Raw genomic sequence first — 23,509 nt, 5'->3', positions numbered from 1 at the left:
AATACCAACACCATTTCCTCTCTCTATCACAAAATAACATGGGTAAGGAAATTGGAAAATGTCTTCCTGCTCTTTTGGGTGAGAGAGAAAAATAAATAATAAAAAAACATAAAGAAAGAAAGAGACAGAATAACAAGTAACATTCAGTTCAACCCAGCTGCTGTTGTATTCATCAATGTCAACGCTCTGTCAAGGGGCATGACACACACAGGCAAACTCACTATGTAGCACATGCACACACACACATACACACACACACACACATGGCTGGAGGCTGATGCTGTGCTCATCAGTGTCACTGTTGCCAAGCCCCTCACTGCACAAATCACAGCAGGCGTGCAGTTGTGGAAGAAAGATGATACTTATATAAAACACAAACACAGAGACAAATCTTTGTGGGACGCAAACATCCCCTGGCTTGAACAAAAAAATACACCATGATTGAGAAGAAATCCTAAAAAATATGTATTTTCAAATTACGAGTATACCCAATCAACATCAATTGAAGACTTTCACTTCCAATTTTAAAAAGGCTAGCAATCGACCTCATGTAAAAGTGGGAGGCTTGTACACAAACACTACAAAATGGTGGTGCAGCAGAAGTAAAAGCTCAACAATTGCACATCTACAGCCTTCAAAAAACAAACAAGCACCATTATAAAGACGAGCTCAGTGTTTCCATGGGTGTTGTATTTTTTTTTATTCCTTATTTCGAGTCTACATTCAACAGAGCACTGCTGTCATGCTCTGTACAGCCGCCCACGTTCACCCTTGCAGAGTGTGAGAGAAAGGAAAGAGAGAGGGAGAGAAAGAGAGAGTGGGAGGGAGGTAGATGAAAAAAAAATAAAACCTTGCTTTCACAGTGAGAGGCCAACGATACATTATGGGAGGACAAACCATATTGCTCCATGCTGTTTTTCTTACAAACCACTACATGACCAAACAATGGCCGCACATATTGTACAAATCCAAGGCGGCATGCCAGGCCTTGATTACTATAGCCCTGGTTGCACGGACCAACAAATCCAAGAGGAAGTACAGTTTAAATCCATACAATAATAAGTAGTGTTTATGTTCTCGATATAATAGGAACATGTTTACCCTTTCTTAACTTCAGCAATTTCCTGGAAAATGTATTTAGATGAAAAAAAAGTCACTCTACTTGAGAAGCCAATTCCGAAGATTCAGGTACCGTTTATCCCTCAGGTCAAAATAAACATTGATATTTATGTGGGAAAAGAATAACACTTGATTTTTATGTTTTTCTAACACTTTTGAATCCTTCCTTGAAAAAAATACCTTTTGCTTTTCTGTCTAGACGAGATTCAAATTCAAACACTGACTACTGCGGCATAATTATAAAAAACTGTTTCTGAAAACAGCTTTCATAATTAGGGAGGAGTAAGCACTGGACAGCACTGTAGCTACTGTTGTGAATACTAAGGTCATGTCATCTGTATTTCATTGCTTTACTTGGGGCCGTAAGCAACTTCGGAAAAGTCTCTGCAATAACAAACTCACACAAAGAGAGTATTTTATAATCTGATTTCTATTTTTATTAAGCCAAAATAATAAATAGCTGAGCCAAGTAAGTGCAGGAAAGGCTTAAAGTCATCATTTTGATATATTGGGAAATTCAGTTTACAGAAAGAGAAGTCAATGATGAAACAGAACATTGAAAGAAAATCTAAATTAACTAAAGAAATAAGCTTTTTTTTTTAAAACTAATTAGGAAAAAAACGAGGGACCTTTATGGTGCTTTTTACCCAATGAGAATCATGTTGGCCTTGACTGTTGTGTGTTACTGTCTGAAGATCCCTCATGGCCGTCACCCATATTACTGCGGGGGGGAGACAGTTCATCAGTCAGGATGAGCTCCTCTCCTGGGATGAGACTCATGGCACATATTCAAGGCCGCTAAATTGTGAGCACACACAAACACTGGCACCCCCCCACGTCCCCAAACGGCAGACTATTATGACTTCCTGTCCTCGTCTCCTCCCCCTGTAGACCACTGATAGGATTTGCAAGTAGTGGCCACCAGTTTATTACAACTAGTTTGACTGATAGTTATGATGGAAAACTGCGGCAGGGAAAGGAGATAATCAGATGTTTTGGCACCAGCAGTCCACAGAGTGAAATCATTTCTCCATGCGGTAGGGCTGCTCAATTAATCGTATTTTATTCGCGATTACGGCTTGGAACGATTACGAAAACAATGCAATCAAAATAAAACGATAATTTTTTTATATTATTACTTCTTTTTTTTTGGTTTTTCATTTGAATTATACTTAAAGTTCAGGCTAATCAACTGTTAAAAACATACTGTTCACATTTTTGTTCTCCAATAAATGGATGTTTTCAAAGTCAATGAATAATCGCATTTAATAATCGCAAATACAATTATTGACCAAATAATCGAGATCATGATTTTTGCCATAATCGAGAAGCCCTACCATGCGGCCTGTATTCCATCAATTTACCATCGCAGTGCAAGAGACAAAATGTTCCTTACTGTAACTCACTATAAGCAGGGGTGCACTGCACATAACTTTCTCAGTGAGGTACTCAGATGAGTACCTGGAGTCAGTGTTTGGTACTCCAACTTCCGGCTCCACTCAAAGTTATTTGATGAAGCCCTCTGTATACTTCAAGAAAGTCGACGGGGGGGGGGGGGGGGGGGGGGTTCGTGACCACAGAGCATGAACGCTGTGATCAGCTGTTCTAGCGCAGTTCTCCAGTGAAGGGGGGGAGTCTCCCTCCCTCCGTTGTACAGACCGACGTTAACAGCGTCCGGTGATCTTACCGCCTTCTGGAAAAGCTAAACAAGTACGTCGGTACGCAAATGCGCTCTGTGACACAAGAGACGGTACACATTTCAGATTGTTGCCGCGCATGCGTACCTGCGTACCAGTTATCTGCACCCCTGACTATAAGCATTAAAAACATGGGTAGTCATGGAGAGGAGATTACTTTACTCTCCATCTCTGCTCACATCACTAATTAGCCAACCTTTTCTGAATCATATGACAAGAGGACCAAAACTGACACTATCTGATGCACTTTCCATTTTCCACAGAGAGAGAGTAGCATTATTAATAAAGAGTGCAGCACATGGCAGCCAATATTGAAGTACAGAACACAGTATGAACACAGTGCGTCGTTGGGCTCGTTATTTTCGCAGCCAGGTATTAGGAAGCTAGCACTCTCATTACTTGGAGAAATATAGCTCTTTGCAGTTCAGTGCTCTCCGGGGGAATAGAGCAGAGAAAGAGTCTAGGCACCTCTGCCTCGATTTTGACCCTAACTGCTTTATTTACGTGGTTACCGCAAAAGAAGGATGGAAAAGAAAAGTCTCTTTAAACTACTAACAAACCTGCACAGCAAAGAATATAAAGCACAAAGACGACATGATAACGGCATTGATCCCGGGTGAAGCTTAATTGCGATATGTCCCCAAATTGATGCTTGTCTGCGGTCTTTAACTAATCCACTATCAGAGGATTTGTTTTTATGGCCATGTTTTGAATGCCAGATGAGCTGGATGCTGTCTTATTGGGAGGCCAGGCAGCCTACGTCAGCACTGAGGGCTGCTGTCCAATACCACAGAGCAAGGACACAGGGCAGACAAGCGGGAACTGCAAAAAGGCCCTTTCCCTACGGGATTTTCCTCTCCAGCCTGGCAGAGCTCCGAGCCCGTGAATCTAATTCTACAACCAGGCCAGTCCCTGGCATCCTCTCCAGATGGTGGTGAACAGAGAGATTAGAAATTAGGAAGAGAGTGATGACTGGTTCCTGACTACACATCCGGTGACTGAGTCCCATTCTCCTCCTCCTGTCATATGCCAGGCATGGCCACGGTTGCTGAATGCTCCCCTTGTCTTTGTGCTTCAGCAAGGTGTTTATTTGTAAAATGACATGCACTAAATTCAATGCAACTGAGACACTGACAGAGGCCATATAAAGCTATTAAATTATATTAAATTGAAAAAGTGTATTACAGAAAAAAATTGTTTATTTCTACTCTCAAGTGGCATTATTGTGTTTTATTCAATAGATATTAAGGCGTAAAATCGGACAGAAAGTGTGTAAAAGTGTGATTAAAATTCCAATTCCACTGCAAAAACAGATTAACAGCGCGGACTAATAACATGCATATCAGAACGTAAACAACATTAAAAGCTGAAAACAAAATTTGACTCAAGCTTCCGTGTAGATAATTATTGTCAAAACAGAAGTTTGAAATGATTTAGGGCCCCGAGTAAATCTTTGTATGAGAACAAGAGAAAAGACCAGAATAAGTAAAGTATGAGAGAGTAGCAGAATGAATGTGAGACGGCAGAGAGAGAGAAAGACCATAAGAGAGAGGGAGCATGTCACAGCAGATTTCACACTCTCAAGACTGGCAAAGCGAATCGTCTGGCCCAAAACTCAACTAGCATGGAAAGAGTTGCGTTAGCTTTTATATTCTCTAACTTTTGGAAGACCTTCAAGAGATGCTAGGGCCAAAACCCTGCTATGTGATGCTGAAAGAATGCAAAGAAAATAGTAGGAAACAAAGAATCCTAGACTTCCCCCTTTGTTTGGAAAAATAGATGAGAAAAGGAAAAGTGGCAACTTTTGCAAAAAAAGGTTTGGTGCGTACCAATGAGGCCCTAAATGAGCACTGCAGTGTAGAAATTCATTAAGAAGAAAAATGGTGACATGAAAAGGGCAAAGAAATGCATTTCTTTGGTCATTTTCATTCAAATTGCTATCATTACATATACTCTGCGAGCCAAAACTTAAGAACGGTTACGAATCATCGAAAATGCCACCATCATCTTCCGGTGCAGTCATTTCCATCTTCCCCATAACATAAATGGAAGAAGTGAGAGAGGAAAATGAGGACAGAGAGGAAGAAGAGATGAAGAGAACCCAGAACAATTCACAAAAGATGCTGCGCTTTTGTTACTGTGCAGGTTGATTTATGACCCTCCTGTTTTAACTATGAGGCTTCAGATCTTATGTAACTGGCGAAGCCATGAGCCACTCGACAGGGTCTCCGCTACAGATTCAGGCACCAGCATGTACCTTTGTCACACTCACATCCCACAATTTTAGAGTTTATTATCGAAACAGGAACTGGAAAAGCAAACAATGACAGGAGCCGCATGGATAACAAAAGCCTTCCATCACCAGATGCTTTTGTCGACCCTCTGGTCTTCAAGACAATTACATCCCATACAGCTCTCTCTGATGTTACAAAAAGACATCGCTGATAAAAGCATACTTAAAGTAATTTTCTCCTTTGATCTGTCAAAGCATTGTATTATAATGTGTACTTAAATAAATGTGGCAATTTTCAAAAATACTGTGTGAAGACCTCAAACTTTCATTATAAATGGCATGTGATTATAAGCAGAGGGGTGTGGAGGTGTGACCATCAACACATTTCTTCAAAAGCCAGAAATGAAATAGCAAATACATACTTTGGCTTGTTACATGAAAATACGTATGTTTGTGACTTGTTTATCATTTCTTTGGTCACCAGTTTCGACATATTAACAGTTTAAAACGTGTGCAGGCCTGCAAGTGTGTTTGCCGAGCCACTATTATGGCCATGAAATAAAAAGATAAATAGAAGTCACTCAGCTTCTTCTTTGGCAAGGGGCAAGTCATGTTGAAGCCTTGGATATAACGCATTATGCATAACTTTATATAACAAAGAAATTCAGGATTATCGATGGACTGATTGATGAATTGATCATTCAAATGTAGCAGCTGTTAAGGCATGTAAATGCATGGTACAGGCCAAAAAATACCCTTCTAATACTATTAATATGTGTCAGTTGTTCAACGTCTTTAGGCCAGACTAAAATATTGGTTTTGATTGACATTTTGTAGAGACATGGCTGATCCCAGCTCAATCGCCCACAGCTGTTTTATTTTTGTATTTCGTGCTAAATAATTAGCAACTGTTAGCATGATAATCTAAAATGATGAGCACAGTAAATGTAACACCTGCTTTCCATAAGCTTGTTAGCATTATGACGTTAGCATGTAGCTCAATCAAGAATAGACTCAGAGTAAATAGCATAATTGGAGTCTTGTTTCTGAACATTTACGAAAACAATTAGATGTGAAGTGGTTTTGTTGACACGCAAACCAGTATAATGTAGGTTAATATTTAATCTGCTGTACATTAAAGCCCATTTACTGAAATTGATCAGTGTACTTTACTTAGTTTTAAACAACCTCGGTAACAGTAGCCATTAACTGGAAACAAAGCTAACTTTAGCTAACTTTAGCTAACAACGTAGCGTTACCCATCAAGATAAAAACAATCTAACGTTACTTTTCTAAGCTTTTGATAAGACCAAAATCAGAGCTTAAAATACATTTAACATTGGACTTACATTCATCCAGCTGCCAGAAACAGGATCCAAAATAAAGGCTAATGAGGGTTCCCGTGTTGCTAGGTATACACGCTTCCATTGCGTCCATTAAGCGTGTTGTCGTGGCTGTCTAACTGTCATCTTATGTGTTTTTTCGATCACTGCACTCAAAACCCCTAGTGGCCAAATTGAGGAATTCAAGAATAATAAAAAAAAAAATTATAATTACCGAATTGATAATACATTAGGAAATATATGTAGGCTACTGCACTTACTAATCATGGTTTCCAGTTGATATATTGGAGGCTTTTTGCATACTTTACAATTACAAATGCTGAATAGGAACATTCTGAAAAGAACACTGATTGAATGAACTGATGAATTCCCGAAACTAAATTATTAAATCAGATGTTGGGTATAATTGTGTTAGTAATATGTCCCTTTTTGTCATGATTTTTTTTTAATAAAAAAGACACCGATCATCTGATTTAGACAAACATGATTCAATAGAAGCAGGATCACATGTTTATAGGGTTGTTTCATAACGATATTGGTCATTCTTCACAAAACTGTTTCCATGACATTGGATGTGTCTAACACGTGCACAATTTGCCATTCATCATATCGTAGATTTGTATCACTAATGCCTTTTAAGATGATGTTTGTGAAGCCTCCTATTACAGTCCAAACTGTCAATGTCAACATGATGACAGGGAGTAATTAAAAGATGTAAACAACTTCCAAACCATTCTGAAGTTGCTACGGAGAGCTTCAAACGGCTCCAAACCACAGTCTCACGGACCTGACTGCAGCACGACTGTAGATCTCTATCAGCCCTTCAAAATCAAAGCCAAAGGGGTGTGGGTGTTGTTTTTGAGTGACACACCACATGAGTCAGTGCACATGTCAAATGATAAACACTTAGTGCAAATAATGATTGATAAATAGCAAAGTTCAGACCTGCAACATAACTGCACATTACAACCATGTTTGCATAAATCAATACAATAGGAATTATTTACCAAGTGTATTGCTTCTTAATTCCAGTTTGAGTTCATATGATTATTGACATTACCCTGATCAAATAGAGATATGAATGGACTTTGTGGTGATACCAATGTAAGCATTACTCGCAAGTAAGGGTAAAATCACGAGCTTACTGTCAGTTCCTGATATATCAAATAAGGAGTGAATACTGTTGACTCCTGCATTATTTTTACGAGGTACAGGATGCCAAGCCGCTTGTGATCAATGCATTTGGTCTACTTCTTCACAGAATGAAAAACTCCCTTTATTAACGTGATCCTTTTTATGACAGTCAATCTTGTCAAATTATTTGGCTTAACATGTTGTCATGTAGGACACAAGAGAGAAATCTTCATTTATGGTTACATTTTGTTGTCCATGTGTATAGTAGACTTTCTGATTTTGAGTTGCTTTACCACTACTATGATCATGTTTTACTCTTATCCAACAGATGACTAAATAAACATTAGGAACACAATTTAAAGTGCCATTTCCATCACTCGAGCCAGGCTCTGACCACACATGCTCACTGTATGGAAATTCTGCTTTAGAAGAGTATCTTCCACTGCAGCAAGGCCAGAATGTACACAATAATTACATGGCTGGTTTAGCAAGAGAAGATGTGCAGGCGGATTGGACAAATTGCTACGTGTGAGGAGTAGCAAAGAAGTAGGCCAGCTGAAAGGATGGCATCCCCATCTGGGATCCTCTTTGGGAGGTTATCATAATGAGCAATCCCCATGCACTAGAAGAAGATCCAGAAAAGAACTCTTAATTCATCAGCAGTTCTGCCCTGCTTATAACCTGCCCTGGGCCATATGTGCCTCTCCTTTCACACAGCATATGACAGAAATAAGATCACTGGATATTTATATTCAGTACAGAAACCAAAAAGTGTTTGATTTTTCAACAGATTAAAAACAGCCAAATCTAAAAAGTTAACATATTAGGAGGGTTATGGCTGCCTCCAAAAAAGACATTATATTATATTAGAAAATTAAACACTTTTGGCATTTTAGCTTATTTAAATCAAATATTTGTGTACTTTTATTCATTTCCTTTACTGTGTTTGGCTGTCAAACACAATGTCCAGATGGCAATTGCAACAAAGCACAACCTTACTGATACACAAGTACTGCATAGCAGCTGTCTTTTAAAACTACTGAGGGTGAGAGGGCAAAAAGGTAAGACTTGGTCTGCTTGTGGATCCCAAGAGCAGATGGTGAAACTCCTAAATCAACCCAGTATGGCAGGCTAGCTTCAAACAAACATTATAACTGTACATCCTGATATGAAACAATACATATTTTACTGAGTTGATTTTGGTCTGTATTTGTTTGGCTTACCTGCAGAGTTGCAAGATGTTGGGTGTCCATCAAGGTGGGGCAAAGGCAGCGAGAGCATGAAGGAGAAGAAACAAAGAAAATCAATGAGAAGTTTGATAGATGTTAAGCTGAATATAAATCAGATCAGACATCAGTGGGTTACTCAAAAAGAGAGAAAGGTCTTCAATGATGAGTCGATTACATTGCTATGCCTATATGTATACCCTTATACAGTAGTATATGACCCCTGAGCATACTCAATGACATATCCATCAAATTCAAGAATACGTGATTAACTTATTAGGGCTCGACAGTAGCATGTGCCAGGTTGTCATTGGCAACAATTGTAAGAAATTGCTAATTTGTCATTGGCAACCCCCTTTTGAAATATAAAACAATATAGACACCAAACATTCACCCCAAAATAAAAACATTTTAGTCTTTGTTGAGTCAGAAATATATATAATAAATATTGCTGTTATAGTCAGACTTAAAACCAGATGCCTTAACTTGGGTTTTCACGGGCATCTGTTCTCTGTCAGACAGAGAAAACTCAAATTTGAAAGGCAGAGAGCGGATGAATAAACAGCCAATTATTTGCTTGCTAGATTCATTTTCCAGAGATGTGTGAAGAACATTGACAGCAGCTGAACTACTTGCATTTTGTAAACCAGGAATTGAGTGTGGATATGTTAACTAGAAACTAATAACTACAATTCTATCAAATTAAAGCAACAAATAAAACACAAATTATTTTGTTTGCTTATTTGAATCAAGCATTGATTCTTTTATGTCACATTATTATAATTCAACTAACGTATAACTGCATTGTATCTTAATTACCGTACTCAAAATATAAAAAGGGGACAAAAATGGCAATAACACTGTCAGTTTTGTCAAACTAAAGCTGATCCAATTTTAAAAGTGATGTTTACATAAAATCATTCTTCTCAATTGAAGGAATAACTTCTTAAGGGAATACTGTCAACAAATATCTGTGTTCTTGTCATTGTTTATACTGTTGTTATTTTTATTTGAGGCAATGTGATCAAAAGTTTGACAACTTTCAAAATAAATTCTCAACAAGTTTTGTCTCATTAGTATAATAATAATAATAATGAGTGTGTCAGTTGAAAGTTTGCTGTTGACAGTTTGTTGACACTTGCCTGTGACATCCAAGCTGTCTAAGGTAACTCAATAAAGGAGTTGAATAATCTATCTCAAATATGAAATGAATAATTCATAAAATCATCACATAGAAACACAACTTGTCAAGCTATGATGGTTGACATTACTGGAAGGCAACTAAGGTAAGACCGAATATGTCAGACGTCAAAATGTAGTGATACATTCAACCGTTTCCTTTCGGACTAGGAATCCTTTATATTGTTATGCGTCAAAATTGAACAGAAACATTGAATGAAATCCAACACTTTTTTTAATAAAACTGTAGATAAGATGACATTCCTGTTCAGTGACATCACATCAAAGTATATCAGAGATGTTCCTTATTGAATTTAGGTCATCTTTAGGGGTGCGGTTCGATCCCTCCAGTGGGCAAAATCTGCTGACGACCAGATGCTTAATTGAGTAAGTGGATTATCCATCTATCCTTTCTATCCCAGCCCCTACTCCCTTTGCTGTTATCATACCTGATAGAAACAGACCTGACGTATAAAGAAATCTCAGATGAATGCCACCGAACAGACACGTCACACTTGTTTTTGTCACCGTCTTGCATTAACAGCAAGTTTCTGCCCATCTAGGTCAGACTAACCCAGGACAAATACAATGACATTTTCATTCTAACAATCACACCATAAAAGAATAAACTTTGCTTCTCTACTGCATGAACATGATTGATGTATTGGGTAACAAAAAAAGTTTTTTTCATACAATTCTGAGCAGAGAACATTTGAAGTCCCTGCCATAGAGGTGTTCATAAAAGGGATCCAACAAAAATGTTAGTGAGAGTGGGTGTTATTTCTCCAGATGGAAACAAGAGGATAAATTATCCGAGATATTCAAACAAGGCTCTGTTGAAATAACAAAACAGGCCTAACTGCTTCCATGTTTTGGAATAAATAATGTGTATAGTGCTTCTTCTTAGTTGGACTCCATCTCCAATAACTCATGGTCATCAAAAACCGCACCATGTTTGGCCTCTCAGCAGTTATCCCCGTCCTTGAGTCAGTGCAGGCTAAGGTGTTGCATTGCTCAGCATTGGTCATGTGCAACCTGAAGAATTGTTAATGACTCATCAGCATACCAGTTAATTCACACATGGCATCATCTAATAGCCTGCTCAGTTCCTCCTGCAGTCAAGAAGGGTTTTGAGTCATTGTGACCAACAAGACATGTGTACAAGAAAATCAAAGAATCAAGTCGTGATCAATCAAACTAATACCATGGTGGAAGAAGGTGCAACAAACTAATGCAACTTGGAACAATTACTCTGCCATCAACTTTCTCAATCTGTTCTCAATTAATCTTTGTCCATAAATTCAGAAGTGTGAGATATGTCAATCTTCAAATTAATCAGTCAAAAAACCTAAATATGAAATCTACTGACATATACGACAAAGAAAACATACACTGGAGACGCTTTAACTTGAACTGTTGCCTGAAAAACTGGTTACAGGTTTGAAATGAGTTGTTGTGTTAATTAATTAATCAACTAATTGTTTTAGCATAAAACGTATTGTTACCAAGTCAGAGAAATTACCTCTGTTCAGTGTGAGTGTGTTTGTCAGCAGTATGTTGTTGTTTAATGACAGACGGGTTACTTCTCAAGGCATTCTTTCACCCTGTGCATGCTGGGACGTGTTTCACTAACTCAATAGATATGGGAAGTTATTGAGTTAACGTATAAGGGTAACTGGAAGGTTAAAAGCCCCTCATCTGCGAAACAGTAGATGAGGTGTAGATGTTTTGGAGCGATGATATACTGTTGAATTATGCCATCAATCCAAATATACCACATCAGTAGCTCAGGATCAGATAACGTCAGAACGACCTACCCCCTGAGGACTCTATTTGATGATATCCGATCCTTTCTTTGTCAGAAATAAGGATGTCTAGTACGTCTGGACCAGCTGCAAACAAAGGCGCCAGGGCCAGCAGTCATTGTGATCCAGGGGCAATTACCTGCACAGAGGCTATAGAGATATTGAGAGGCTGGAGTATAAACAAAAGGTAATAATCCCATAAAAAAGTATAGTTTGATTCTGCCAGACAAGCAGTGTTAAGAGGTTTTTTAGACCGCAAACTCAACCCCAATTCCTGACCCTCAGTCACAACATGACACTGCTCTAATACCTTGTCCCTACCACCCCCACAAACCGAAACTCCCATTATATCCATATCCTCGGCGTATTGCACTCAGCACACACCCATCCAGGTCAGGTCAAAGGCCTGTGTGTGGGGATATTCACACATCAAGAGAGTACCACATGCACACCACACACACACAAACAAACACGCTCACGCAGAGCTACTCCAGCCACCTACATGTGTTACATAACATGCCACTGCCTACCCATCCACCACCAGATCTACACTACACTCAACCACAGAAGAAGATGCATCACAAGAGCTCCTACAATGCAGAAGTACACGATTCACTGAATTCCCCACTTCTCTGTCTTAAAGACTCATATCAGACACAAGGACAGCTCCACTTACTGCTGACGCTACATGACCCGTGTTTGCCCTGATGGATTAAACCAAGGTTTTTAGTCAGATGGACTTTTCCCTAAACGTGACATCTGAAAATCCATGAGGGTGAGTGAATGTGGCTACAGGATTTGTTTTGGAAGTGGACCATTAATCGTGGAAAAGCTCTCAATTGCCAGCCAGCTAAACGAAGGGGTCCCATTTACTAAAAGCCCTATTGGCACGAGGAGACCACGGGAAGATTTGTTTTATTGTGTTAACAGACAAAATGTAGCTTTGAATTAGCTTGGACCTACATTAGCCGCCAATTATTTTCAAGGCCAAAGCCAGATTCCAAGCCAGATTCTGACACAACAAAAGATACCTTTTTTATAGTGGAGGGTCTCTTGAAGCCAAATGTGTGAAAAGCCACCATTTAGTAGTGTGAATATTTTCAGAGAGCCCCTACACAAACATTCGCAAAGTGAGTTATCCCTCGCTTTAAACATAATTTGTGTGCAACTACTCGCATTTGGACAAATAACACAGAGCGCTGCAAGACATCAGCACAGTGCCACTGAGAAACCAATTTGCTGATGAAGTAAATGTCCTGTAAATCTTGCAAAATGGTTACAAACGGCTCACTATGCTTTAACACAGCAGCAGGGTGCATCTCTAGACACCAGTTGGTCCAATCGCACAACAGAATGGGCCCAAGAGCACAACAGGGCTTGAGATGTAGTGTGTGGCAACACAAGTGTCATAATTTCTCCCTTTTAGCTGTGGAGTATTTTATTCGAGGCCGGTCTGCAAAGATACACATCGAGGCAGAGCTCATCTCCTGAGAACAGTGTCAGGCTGCTGAACAGTGCACTTTTCACGCCAGACTCGTGGATGAGGAAAATCTCCTCTTCCAAACCGGAGCCATTGAGAAGAACCTCTGACACAGCCCTGAGCAACACTCTGAAAGGCTTATACCAAACAAACACTGCAGAGTGTCCCTTCACAAGATAATGATGGGGTAGATCAGTTTACAGCACTGTCACTTATTCGAAACACTGCATTTAAAAAAAAAGGACCAAATGGTGCTTGGCGAACACTGTAGCATTCTGGTAACCTTTTTCTTCCAAATCTCCATAGTAACATAGCTCCTAACTGGCAGGCTATACAAAATATGACTGTTATGAATTACTTATCAGATTTGATTTGCCTTCTTATGTTTGCTCTTGGCCTCTTGTGTCCTGGCATGTTGTGGCCTGCTATAATTTTGGCTGAACCGTGAGATAAATGTGCTGTCTCGTTGCCAGAGGGCATCCTTGCTCGCACTCTTATTCATGATTTATTCATATGTATACAAATACTGCTGCACTTACGTCATTAAACTCCTTACACACAAAGAGATATTAACCGTTTTGCCTCTGGAAAAGTAGGAAAATTAAGGCTTAATATGCAATGATAAACTTAGACCAAAAATTCCACAGGGGAATAATGCATTATCTATGTTTGCTTACGACGAGTCATTATTTGCTAGCAGAATGGAAACAAAATGACTCAGAATTTAAAATGTTCCACAGTTGAAAATATTATCACATTAATCATGGACTATGGGTACATTATGAGAAGCATCTGGTCTATTCACCACTGACCAAAGGGTCCATTCAAACTGAAATTTAAGAGCACTCTGAATCCCACAAAGGGAACACATACAAAGTAAGACATTAAAAGAGTGGACAACATTTGCCCAAAGAGTGTCACAGGAAGTGAGTTCTTTTAAAGCTTGGAGCCCATATCCTGTCCTCAGATGTTGAGTCCAGAACGGGCCTGCGATGGTGTTCCTAGAGGCCCTGTTGTACATGCAGTTCACATACCCCACCACATGACACGGAACCTGGGTCATGGCCAGGGGGGATTCAGCAGTGGAACAACTTTAGGGTTATTCAAGTCTGGGGAAAGCAGGAAACGGGCGTATAAACAATAAATGGGGGTCACATTACATTTCCTCTACAAGCGATTCCCACAGAATAACACTTCACAACAAACCCTACTTAAGAGTTTGGCTATGATTCCCAAAACAAGTGATCAAAAATATCTCAGATGTAAGCTGTGTAACAGATGCAGACACTTTATTAAAACCAACTGTCCACTGCAGCATTTATTTGAACAGTTACAACTACATTTACTTTTGTCACATACACCAACAAAACAAACTGGGATAACAAGTGCCTGGCATGTTGCCTGAGTGAGTCCTTTGAAGGCAGCAAGCACAAGGCCAGAGGACATGCCACAACACCATCAAAAACAATGACATCTACAAAAGGAATGTAGGACCTGGGTGATAACGCTCAGCTGGCACATGTTAAACAAGCTGTACTGACAAGAAGTGCAACCTAAGAAAAGCAGTGCTGACAACGCTCACACTATTCTTAGTTAAATTAAAATAAACTGTGAAGAAGAAGTAGTGATAAGTTATATAGAGTAAGGATTCTATTAACAGCAAAGTGAGAGCAAATGTCAAACTGCTGCATGCACACGTTTAGCCTTAACTACTATAGACCAATCCACAGGAGGCTACCCTTAGGGGGGGTTAGGCAAAAGAGGAAAAGAACAGAGTCCTCACAAAATCTGGTTTATATCTAGTTTTTAAAAGATCTGCGGGTTAATAGTCAGTTAGGTAAAAGCTGTAGTAAAAGTACTACATAGGGACACAGCAATTCAACCTTTTGCCCATCACACATCGGACTAAAAAAGTAACTTTTAAGTATCACTCCACCAACCTCGTGCAGAAACAAACTCTTAGCAGATTGCCTGACGCAGAACACTGTGACATGTCCCTGAGCTCTTTAGGGAATTACATTGAATTTCCACAGCCCTGAATCCTTTAAATAGCACGCGTGTACTCAATTATATTTCTCTCCGGGAGCAGGCATAGCTGTCTTCTATCAATAAGGCTATAGCTAGCTGTGTGCTGGCTTGGTCATACTCACCATTATGGCCTCACATACTGTAGGCAACACTTCCTTTATCCGGCATTTTCTTCTTCGGTGAAGAAACTTAGCTCCCTGAGGACCAGAAAAGTCCCTGTAGGAGTTTTCCTCTTTTCCTAAATAACCGGATAACCAATATAAGATCAGTGCTTGCTTATTTAAACAGTGTTTTATAAATTACAATATGCTTCTTGCGCCAGGTAGATTTTTTGCAACAATTCTTCTTTCATGCCCAATTAAAAGTGATCTGAATAATGCCACAGTTGAATTTCCAGAGACAAACCCGGTCTTAGATTACCATTTCCATTCTGAGGACACTTCATACCTCACCATGATCCTCTAACCATCCCCAACCTGGATGAGGCCAGAATCTTCCCACAGTTAGTCACGGGACTGCTGGCAGGCTGAGGGGACTTGGAGGCATATGCGCCTTTCCATCTGTTGCTCACTCACGGCTTTCCAAACCCCTTCCTCTGTCAGCAGCCATCTGCTTCCAGCCCTACCCCACTGGCAGGAAACATGAACACTTCCACCATAGGATACGGATGATGCACAAATTGAAAAAAAAAATAAGAGCCTATAGCATATTTTTATTGTCTCAGCCATAAAAAGAAAACATTAAAATGACGACAGCGGGAATTATAAATATCGTAAAACCAGTGAGTTATGATTAGATTATATTATCCGTATATCTGCAACTCTCTGGTTTGATCAATTCATTGATTGTAAAGCTGTATTTATTTGAAACTATTTTGTTGTTTTTTAAAGTAAACACGTCCTTGCTTGTTGAGATTTGATGAGTTTTTCTTTTGTATTAGGATAGCACGCAATAGATACAGTAGATAGAGCAACTGACATACAAAACAAACCACTTGAATACAAATCCTTGGGCTTTCTGTTTTCTGAGATTTTATAGACAAAATGTTTAACTTGGAAAACATTTGAAGATGTATTGATCATTAAGATCATTAGAGTCAGCATTGATCTAGAAAATTGTTAAAAATGAACCACAAAAACACTTCTCATTCAAGAGAAAGTAAAGCAGCTCATTCTTACAGTTGAGCTGCTGAGATTCTCATATCCTTGGTGATGTCGATATTACAGTAAATGTTGTTATTTAATTGAAGTCACATCTTCTCAATTGGCCATATTAGTTCCAATCTATCATTGTCAATATGACATCATGATATATTCTTAGAAACTCTTCAGTTCCCTTTTAATATAATAAGGCTGCTTGATGCTGAACAACCACAGATCCATGTATGGCTGAGAAGAACATATTTTATTCACTATTGAAAACCCAGTGATATAAAACGAACTGAGCACAGAATATCAATGGCTCTTCCCTTCAATAAAACATGAGATCAGTACTACTCCACACGAGACATTAACAATCAGAATACAACAGATATAAAACAACCGTCTACTCTCTGCCCATAAGAGATTAGGGTACACGTTATAATAAAAAAAAAAAACTGACCAGCTCGACCCCACCCCTCCACATTCAGAACACAAGAAAAAAAATTAGCTGTCCATCAATGGGAGAGAGAGAGCCTTTGTTCAAATGGCACAATGGAGGACATTCTGTTGTGGAGGATAGCGTCACATTCAATAAGCCATGCCACAGTGCTGCAGCAGGGAGAGGACAGCAGGGCTGATGCAAAAATGGCACTCTGACCCCACAGACCTCCCAACGCTCTGTTTACAGCTCGCCAATTCAGCTCATCTCCACTGACCCACGGTCAAGAGTCGGGTGCCGTGTTAAAATGTATTTCAATTGGGATGGAAGGAATGCTCAGAAGCTGCAGATGACAGAAACTGTATAGGCTCAATCACATAACAGGGAGTCTTTTGAGGGTGTGACATGTGCAGGCCCCGTTATCTGACGTGCATCTGTTCGGGGAAAAGTCTGTTACTACTACGCTCCCAAGAATAAACCTGTGACGTAGACGTGATGTGAAGTGTTTTTTCAACACATGGCTGAAACCTGAGACTCTCCATGCTTCACACAGAGGTGCTTCAGTTGTTACAGATGTTACAGAGCGAGGATCTTACATTATCTTAAAGTGAACGGGAAATCTGAAAAGTAAGCTTTTATCAAGGCCCGCTTTGGTGAGTTGACATTGGCGCTGGTTGCACATTTCAGGTGTTTGGAGTAATCTGTGTTTCATCACATCAAAGAGGCCCAATAAGAGCTTAGTGTTGGAAGACCTTTGAGAAATGAGTCAATAGTAAGCTTTAAAGTCGTTTTGGAACTTTGAAAAGAGCCAGGCTAGGAGTTTCATCCTGCTTCCGGTCTTTGCTTCCAAGCCAAACTAATCTTCTTTCTATAAAAGGAAATAAGTGAGAGTAGTATCAATCTTCTCATCTTAATCTCACCAATGCCCTGTTTCTATGGCATGATACAGATCGGCTCCATTCAACTTGACTCTCTTTAGGTACCAGTTTCTTTATCCACATGTAACTGCTATGACAAGGGGGCACTTACTGAATCCTTCTATTGGCAACCGTACAGCAAAATGACTGCACTTTGTTAATTGCATGGTGTAGTTCCACAAGTTGAATTTTTTGGATGTAATGTTTTTTTTAAAGCAAGTCTAGTTTACTTGATGACAAACACGATATGGTGGTTTGAAGATATTTGCAATATCTCTGTCTTGTGGAGGTGGCATAAAAGGGTTGGTATTTGAACTTAATATGCTAGAAATTGTATGTGTTAAAGGCCTCAGAATAAGGGAAAAATAATAAGTGTCTAAACATTTCTGAAGATACAGATCTCAGTGTTTAACCTATGCTTTCAATGTGGCTCAGTACCCAGAAAAACGAAAGAACAGGCCATAGTTGGGCCTATTCCATGCTTCACAGATGTATTTAGATGAGGATTTATTTAGGCACAAGATCTACAACTAGTAAATACTTACAGAGCTACTCTGTAAACACCAGCATTCCACATTAACAGCAATTTACATCGGCATACCCTGTGAGCAACACAGCTGTTGGTATTGACTTACATTTCTAACTCTATAACAGTTTCTAATCCATTTTCACAGATATGGTTTAGAAAAATAATGAGCACATTGTTGGGACTTTACTTGCCAGAAGTAGCAGCGGCATCTTCCCTGACACAGATGGCCCACAGTGACAACTGTAAGCCAAGTTCCTCAAATCATATTCAAACCACACAACTATGCACGTACATCCCAACCTTTAAACAGTCACAACTCATTGAAAAACCTCTATAAACCTGCATATATAAAGCAGCATGTATTACATATAATGAATGTTTATTTATCAGGACTTTGTTTCCCATCATGATTATTGAATTAAAATACCAACGCTGTATTACTTAACTTCTGCTGCATCATGACAGCTTGTGGTCAATGAAAACAGTGTTGATTAAGATAATTCAGTGTTTTATTTCTCACTGGCCATGAGGAAATCAATCTGGCTTTAGCAGCATTGGGAAGATGCATTATCATCATTCCGTGCTTTCTATTAGATGAGCACTCTACTTCACTCTCCTTGGCAATCGACTACAAGAGAGATGCAGTGTGTACCAGGAGCTGCTGAGGTACCACACAATGCCGACAGAGTGCTGTGAGGCTTCAGTCTGTGTGTTTTTTGTATCGCTCTGTGTCGTCCCTATTGCTATCTGATCACACAATGTCCCATTGTGCAGCCGTATTAGTCCTTTCTTGAAATCCCAAGCACCCCTCTTGAGTAGCAGTGGATTTAGGTGACTGCCCTTGCTCTGACATTGGACTGTCAGCTGGAAACAGGATGTCAGCAGGAGCTTAAGTTTTCCAAAACACAGTTATTGCTCAAAATGCAATATACCATTACATCAATGTACAGAATGAACACTTGGCAAATGGAAATTATGCCACTTTGAGGCTAAAAAGTGTAAAGAATTTACTGCATGTGCTTATTTACTTCATATGCGTGGCGTGGATGCATATCGATATTTCTATTCAATTAGCTGCAGAACATCTTTAAAAATCTAAAGAACATTATGCATGTTTGATAAGTATACCTAAAGAAAAGTATTCCCAGGACATCTTGTTAATGGAACACTCCTCCACATTGAGACAAATAGCTAAAAATATAACTGGAATCATAATACAGACAGATAGCGTCTCTGCAGCTGTCTTCTTATCTCAGTGATCTGAATTTTATTTACAACCCTTCGTGTATTTTAACTCCCTAATCAAGTCTCTGATCCAGGCTCTTGCAACAGTCAGATGACTGGTATATTAACAGTACTGTTAAAAGGAAGCTTTATAAAAAGAAAACAAGTTGTGGCAAGTCTTACACAATACATGTTGTGCAACAGTACATTAACAACTTTTCTTATTGCTATTTACGTCATTCTTTGGCCTTCAACAAACTTTTGCCGCAGCATCAATGTCACTTCCCAGTGAGGCTTGATGATGGCCACTGGCAAGAACACTGGCCAGGGTAATTGCTGTGATGATTAACAGAGCAATATCAAGAAAAGTGACAGATTTGGCTTTTAATTATAGAAGCTCTTTATGTTCCATTAAAAGGCACAGTTACAAAGAGTTCCTATAAACCGGTTGCTCATGGATGAAGCAGTACTAGACTTAATCCCTGACTAAAGATGTAGTTTAACTGGCACAACCGTTGAAAACATTTGATGGATTAGGCCAAATCGCTGTCCACAAAATTGCATTTCTTAGTTTAGCCTGATTGATAAAGGATTGCCACTCGAGCAACCCTAGCATCTATTCCTGGGGAGCATATGTCAATAAAGGTCTGCATTCCTTCGGGTCACAAATCACATTGTGAATGGTATTGTGATTTCAAACCAAGCGAAAAAAAACAAAAGTCTGAGCGGCACATTTTCAGGTGAATGTTGTCAATTTTAAAACCTGCAAATTTGTAAAACACAGACTGAAAAACACTCAGCCAAGTGGTATTCCTGGATAGGAGGACTGATTGGCTTCCAGGGCTCTGTGCAAATAATGTACGCAAGCTGCCGTGTGTGTGTGTGTGTGTGTGTGTGTGTGTGTGTGTGTGTGTGTGTGTGTGTGTGTGTGTGTGTGTGTGTGTGTGTGTGTGTGTGTGTGTGTGTGTGTGTGTGTGTGTGTGTGTGTGTGTGTGTGTGTGTGTGTGTGTGTGTGTGTGTGTGTGTGTGTTTGCATGTGTGTTTGCGTGTGCACGGTACCTTTTGGAAAATTGGAGAAAATAGGCCCAAAAGTACGTTTTTGCCCTGGAGCCCCAAACAGATTACACAGCCATGTTTACCCAAGCCTCTTGGATTAGTACTGAAACATCTTCAAGACTTTAAGTGAATCCACTTGCCAACCACTTAGCTCTACTCTATATTCTGGGCAATGCCATTTTGCTTGCACATTTCCTGTCCTGGTCACTCTTGCAGTTTATCATCAATTACACACTTGTATAATTTCGATTAGCTTTATCTTCTGTCCAGTATTCACAAATATTAGTCTAATAATATGAAGGGAATAGAAAAAATAATATTTGGAAATGATCATATGAATTAGTACAGAAACCAAGCAGCACTGCAAAATAACAATATACAAGAAAACACATTTCTTGTCATCATTATGTTAAGGGATTATTAATCCACAAAACAAGAAGGGAAACCTTAGTAATAATAGGAATACATTTTGTAAGGACTGTAATTTATATTCATTCTTTCTTCAACATTTCCAGCTAAATTCATGAGCCACTGGTTCCTTAGCAACAGACTCTGCAAGGATGCAAGATTGAAGAGGAACAGCTCTGCAGTTCCTCTGAGCAGGTGAAGACAAGACGGCCAATGTCTCCTGTTGCAGCTCTTCAAAGCCTCTTGAAGTTACCGTAATTAAGGCAACTGCATCTAATTTAACAGCATGAAAACGTACCAGAATGTACATCAAAGCTAAAGCAATAGCTTATTTTTCCCCGAGAGGACATCCAAATCTGTTATGCTTTCTGACATTGCAGTGTATGCTTAGAAATATCAATTCACTGCCTTTCTTCATACACATAACGTCAAAGTTTACACCATGCAGGCTAACAATGTCTTGCACTGAACCATGAATAAACGATTACAGGGCGAATACTTTGCATTTCTGCTGTTTTGTTGTTTAGCAGTGGATTTTTGCTTTGGGTTAAACATTTACCAGTTGTAATATTTTGTATAAGCCTGCAGGTGTGGACACAGTGCCACAACTATCCCAGTATTGTATCTATTCCCCAGGATACCTTTACAAATACAGATGATGTGATATCCTACTGAGAGGTTTCGTATTTCAAACATCAACAATAAGAATCAGGTTTAGCATGAAGCACTTTAGAAAGCAGGGGCTTGCTAGTTTTTATTTGGGCTAATGTCCAGTCAGGGAGAAACTTAAAGTAAGATTTTATTTTCTAACCATCAGAGGCCACATTAATGCAGTATATGTTGTGTTTTGAGAACAATACAAAGATACAGTGGCCTTAATAGTAAAGTGTAACACCACAAAATCCCTCCTAAAACTACTTTTATTTGTCTATGACATCAACATTGGTTGCTGAGGGAGGAGTCCGCCTTGAGTTCAAATGTTTGCTCATATTTTACAGATTTTTTAAAAGGCAAACAACGACCTTTCTGTTTTTAAAAAGGTACATTTAAGAGTTAACTCACAAAAGGCTCCAGTGTGGTCTTATCAAGATACAGAATAAAGACATGCCTTTATTGAGCAAATTATGCAACAATCCCAAAGGCATCATAAAAGAGGGGAATCATCCGTTCCTCAAAAGGTCCAGCTGAGACACCACAGGGCCCACCAGTTGTTGCTTGTTTTCACACAAGGGTGACTTTCATCTTTTATTTGGATCCATTTTAAACTTATGAAGACTGCTCAACCCTCTGCTTCAAGTTTTATTGTGTGGTCATTATTATGATGAGTTAACGTGTTGAAGGAATTTTCAGAACTCAGAAATATTATCGAGGAATTAACAACAGCTAATCAAGGATAACAAATATATATATATATATATCCCTGTCTGCTGTGCCATTTGCAAGAAACATGGAACATCCTAAAGCATGTTCAGTGTTGACTACGCATCAGATTTCTTATAATAATGATGAGATCTTCTGTCTATTGATAGTTATTTTGAATTGTTTTGTCAATAATGACAACATGTCCATATCTTTCATAAAGTTGCGCTGTCTTTTTTGAAAGCATCGAACCACACGTCTGATTAATCTTGGCCATTGGCATGCTCTAACTGCATCACCCTGAATTAATGAAATGCTTAAATTGTACTCATCACAACTAAAATACTTAACCATTGAAGCGATTCCATTACAATATCCCTCTCACTGAAAACTCATAATCTTTGTCAAAAAGCTAATGTTATTGAAACTTAATTTTTGAAGCATAATTGACAACTAAACATGCTGCTGAATTATAACGGTTACTGCTTTTAAGATAAACTGCCATTATTGTAATTTTTTTCCCCATTTGTGTGTGTGTTTGGATCAAGATAATGCTACCAAAGACAGTATTAGAGCAAGTGGTGCAAACATGTACATTCAGACCGTTGCTGTAATACTCCCCAAGACCCCTGACAGCTCCCTTTGATGGACAGTCCACTGACTGCTGTGTCACACAGCCATCGATTGGATACATGGGCGGGTAAGTAGCAGGGAGAAACACATGAGAAACCACCACCATAATTGAAGCTGTTCACATCTTGACAGTGCATCATCATCACTTGTATTTGACAAGCTGCGGTAGCTGGTTTACACTCACTGTCATCCTTTCCGGGTCAGATAATAACATTTGGACTTGGTCTCCAGTTTGTGAAAAATATACCCGGTGATGGCTTTCCAACACACTCAAAGATGTCCATCATCTCTACTAGCACATCATTTATTCTCTCCTGCACCCTGTGTAACAATACTGTGTGTGCCTCAGCATTGTTCAGAGCAATAATTAGTTTGATGCAACATGTGACTTAGCATTTTCTGCCTCTTCTCCACTGACATGGGTTCAAATAAAAAAAATAGGGTCAGACTGTAGTGCATTTGAAGCTTTTCCTTTGGCACATGCCATTGAACAGCAGTAACAGTCACACAATCGCACAGACTGCCTCTTGTGAAAGCAATTGAACATCCTATTGTTAA

General features: G+C 39.2%; 1 protein-coding gene across 3 annotated transcripts in view; it reads right to left on the bottom strand.

The window, feature by feature from the left end:
- Positions 1 to 23,509, bottom strand: part of agap3 (ArfGAP with GTPase domain, ankyrin repeat and PH domain 3) — a 119,844-nt gene that overhangs the window by 94,983 nt on the left and 1,352 nt on the right. Inside the window, exon 1 of one of the 3 annotated variants that reach the window (XM_079652133.1) lies at positions 8,750 to 8,840. The exons of 1 other annotated variant lie outside the window; for it this stretch is intronic. In XM_079652133.1, the coding sequence (XP_079508259.1) occupies positions 8,750 to 8,807 (58 nt within the window). In that variant the 5' untranslated portion in view covers positions 8,808 to 8,840. Of the gene's footprint in view, positions 1 to 6,398; positions 6,541 to 8,749; positions 8,841 to 23,509 lie in introns of those variants that run through there. One more of the 3 variants, XM_079652132.1, reaches the window with a different exon arrangement.

This window comes from Notothenia rossii (genome assembly GCF_949606895.1).
Source record: "Notothenia rossii genome assembly, chromosome: 9".
NCBI lineage: Eukaryota > Metazoa > Chordata > Actinopteri > Perciformes > Nototheniidae > Notothenia > Notothenia rossii.
This window is presented reverse-complemented; position numbering and strand designations above follow the sequence as displayed.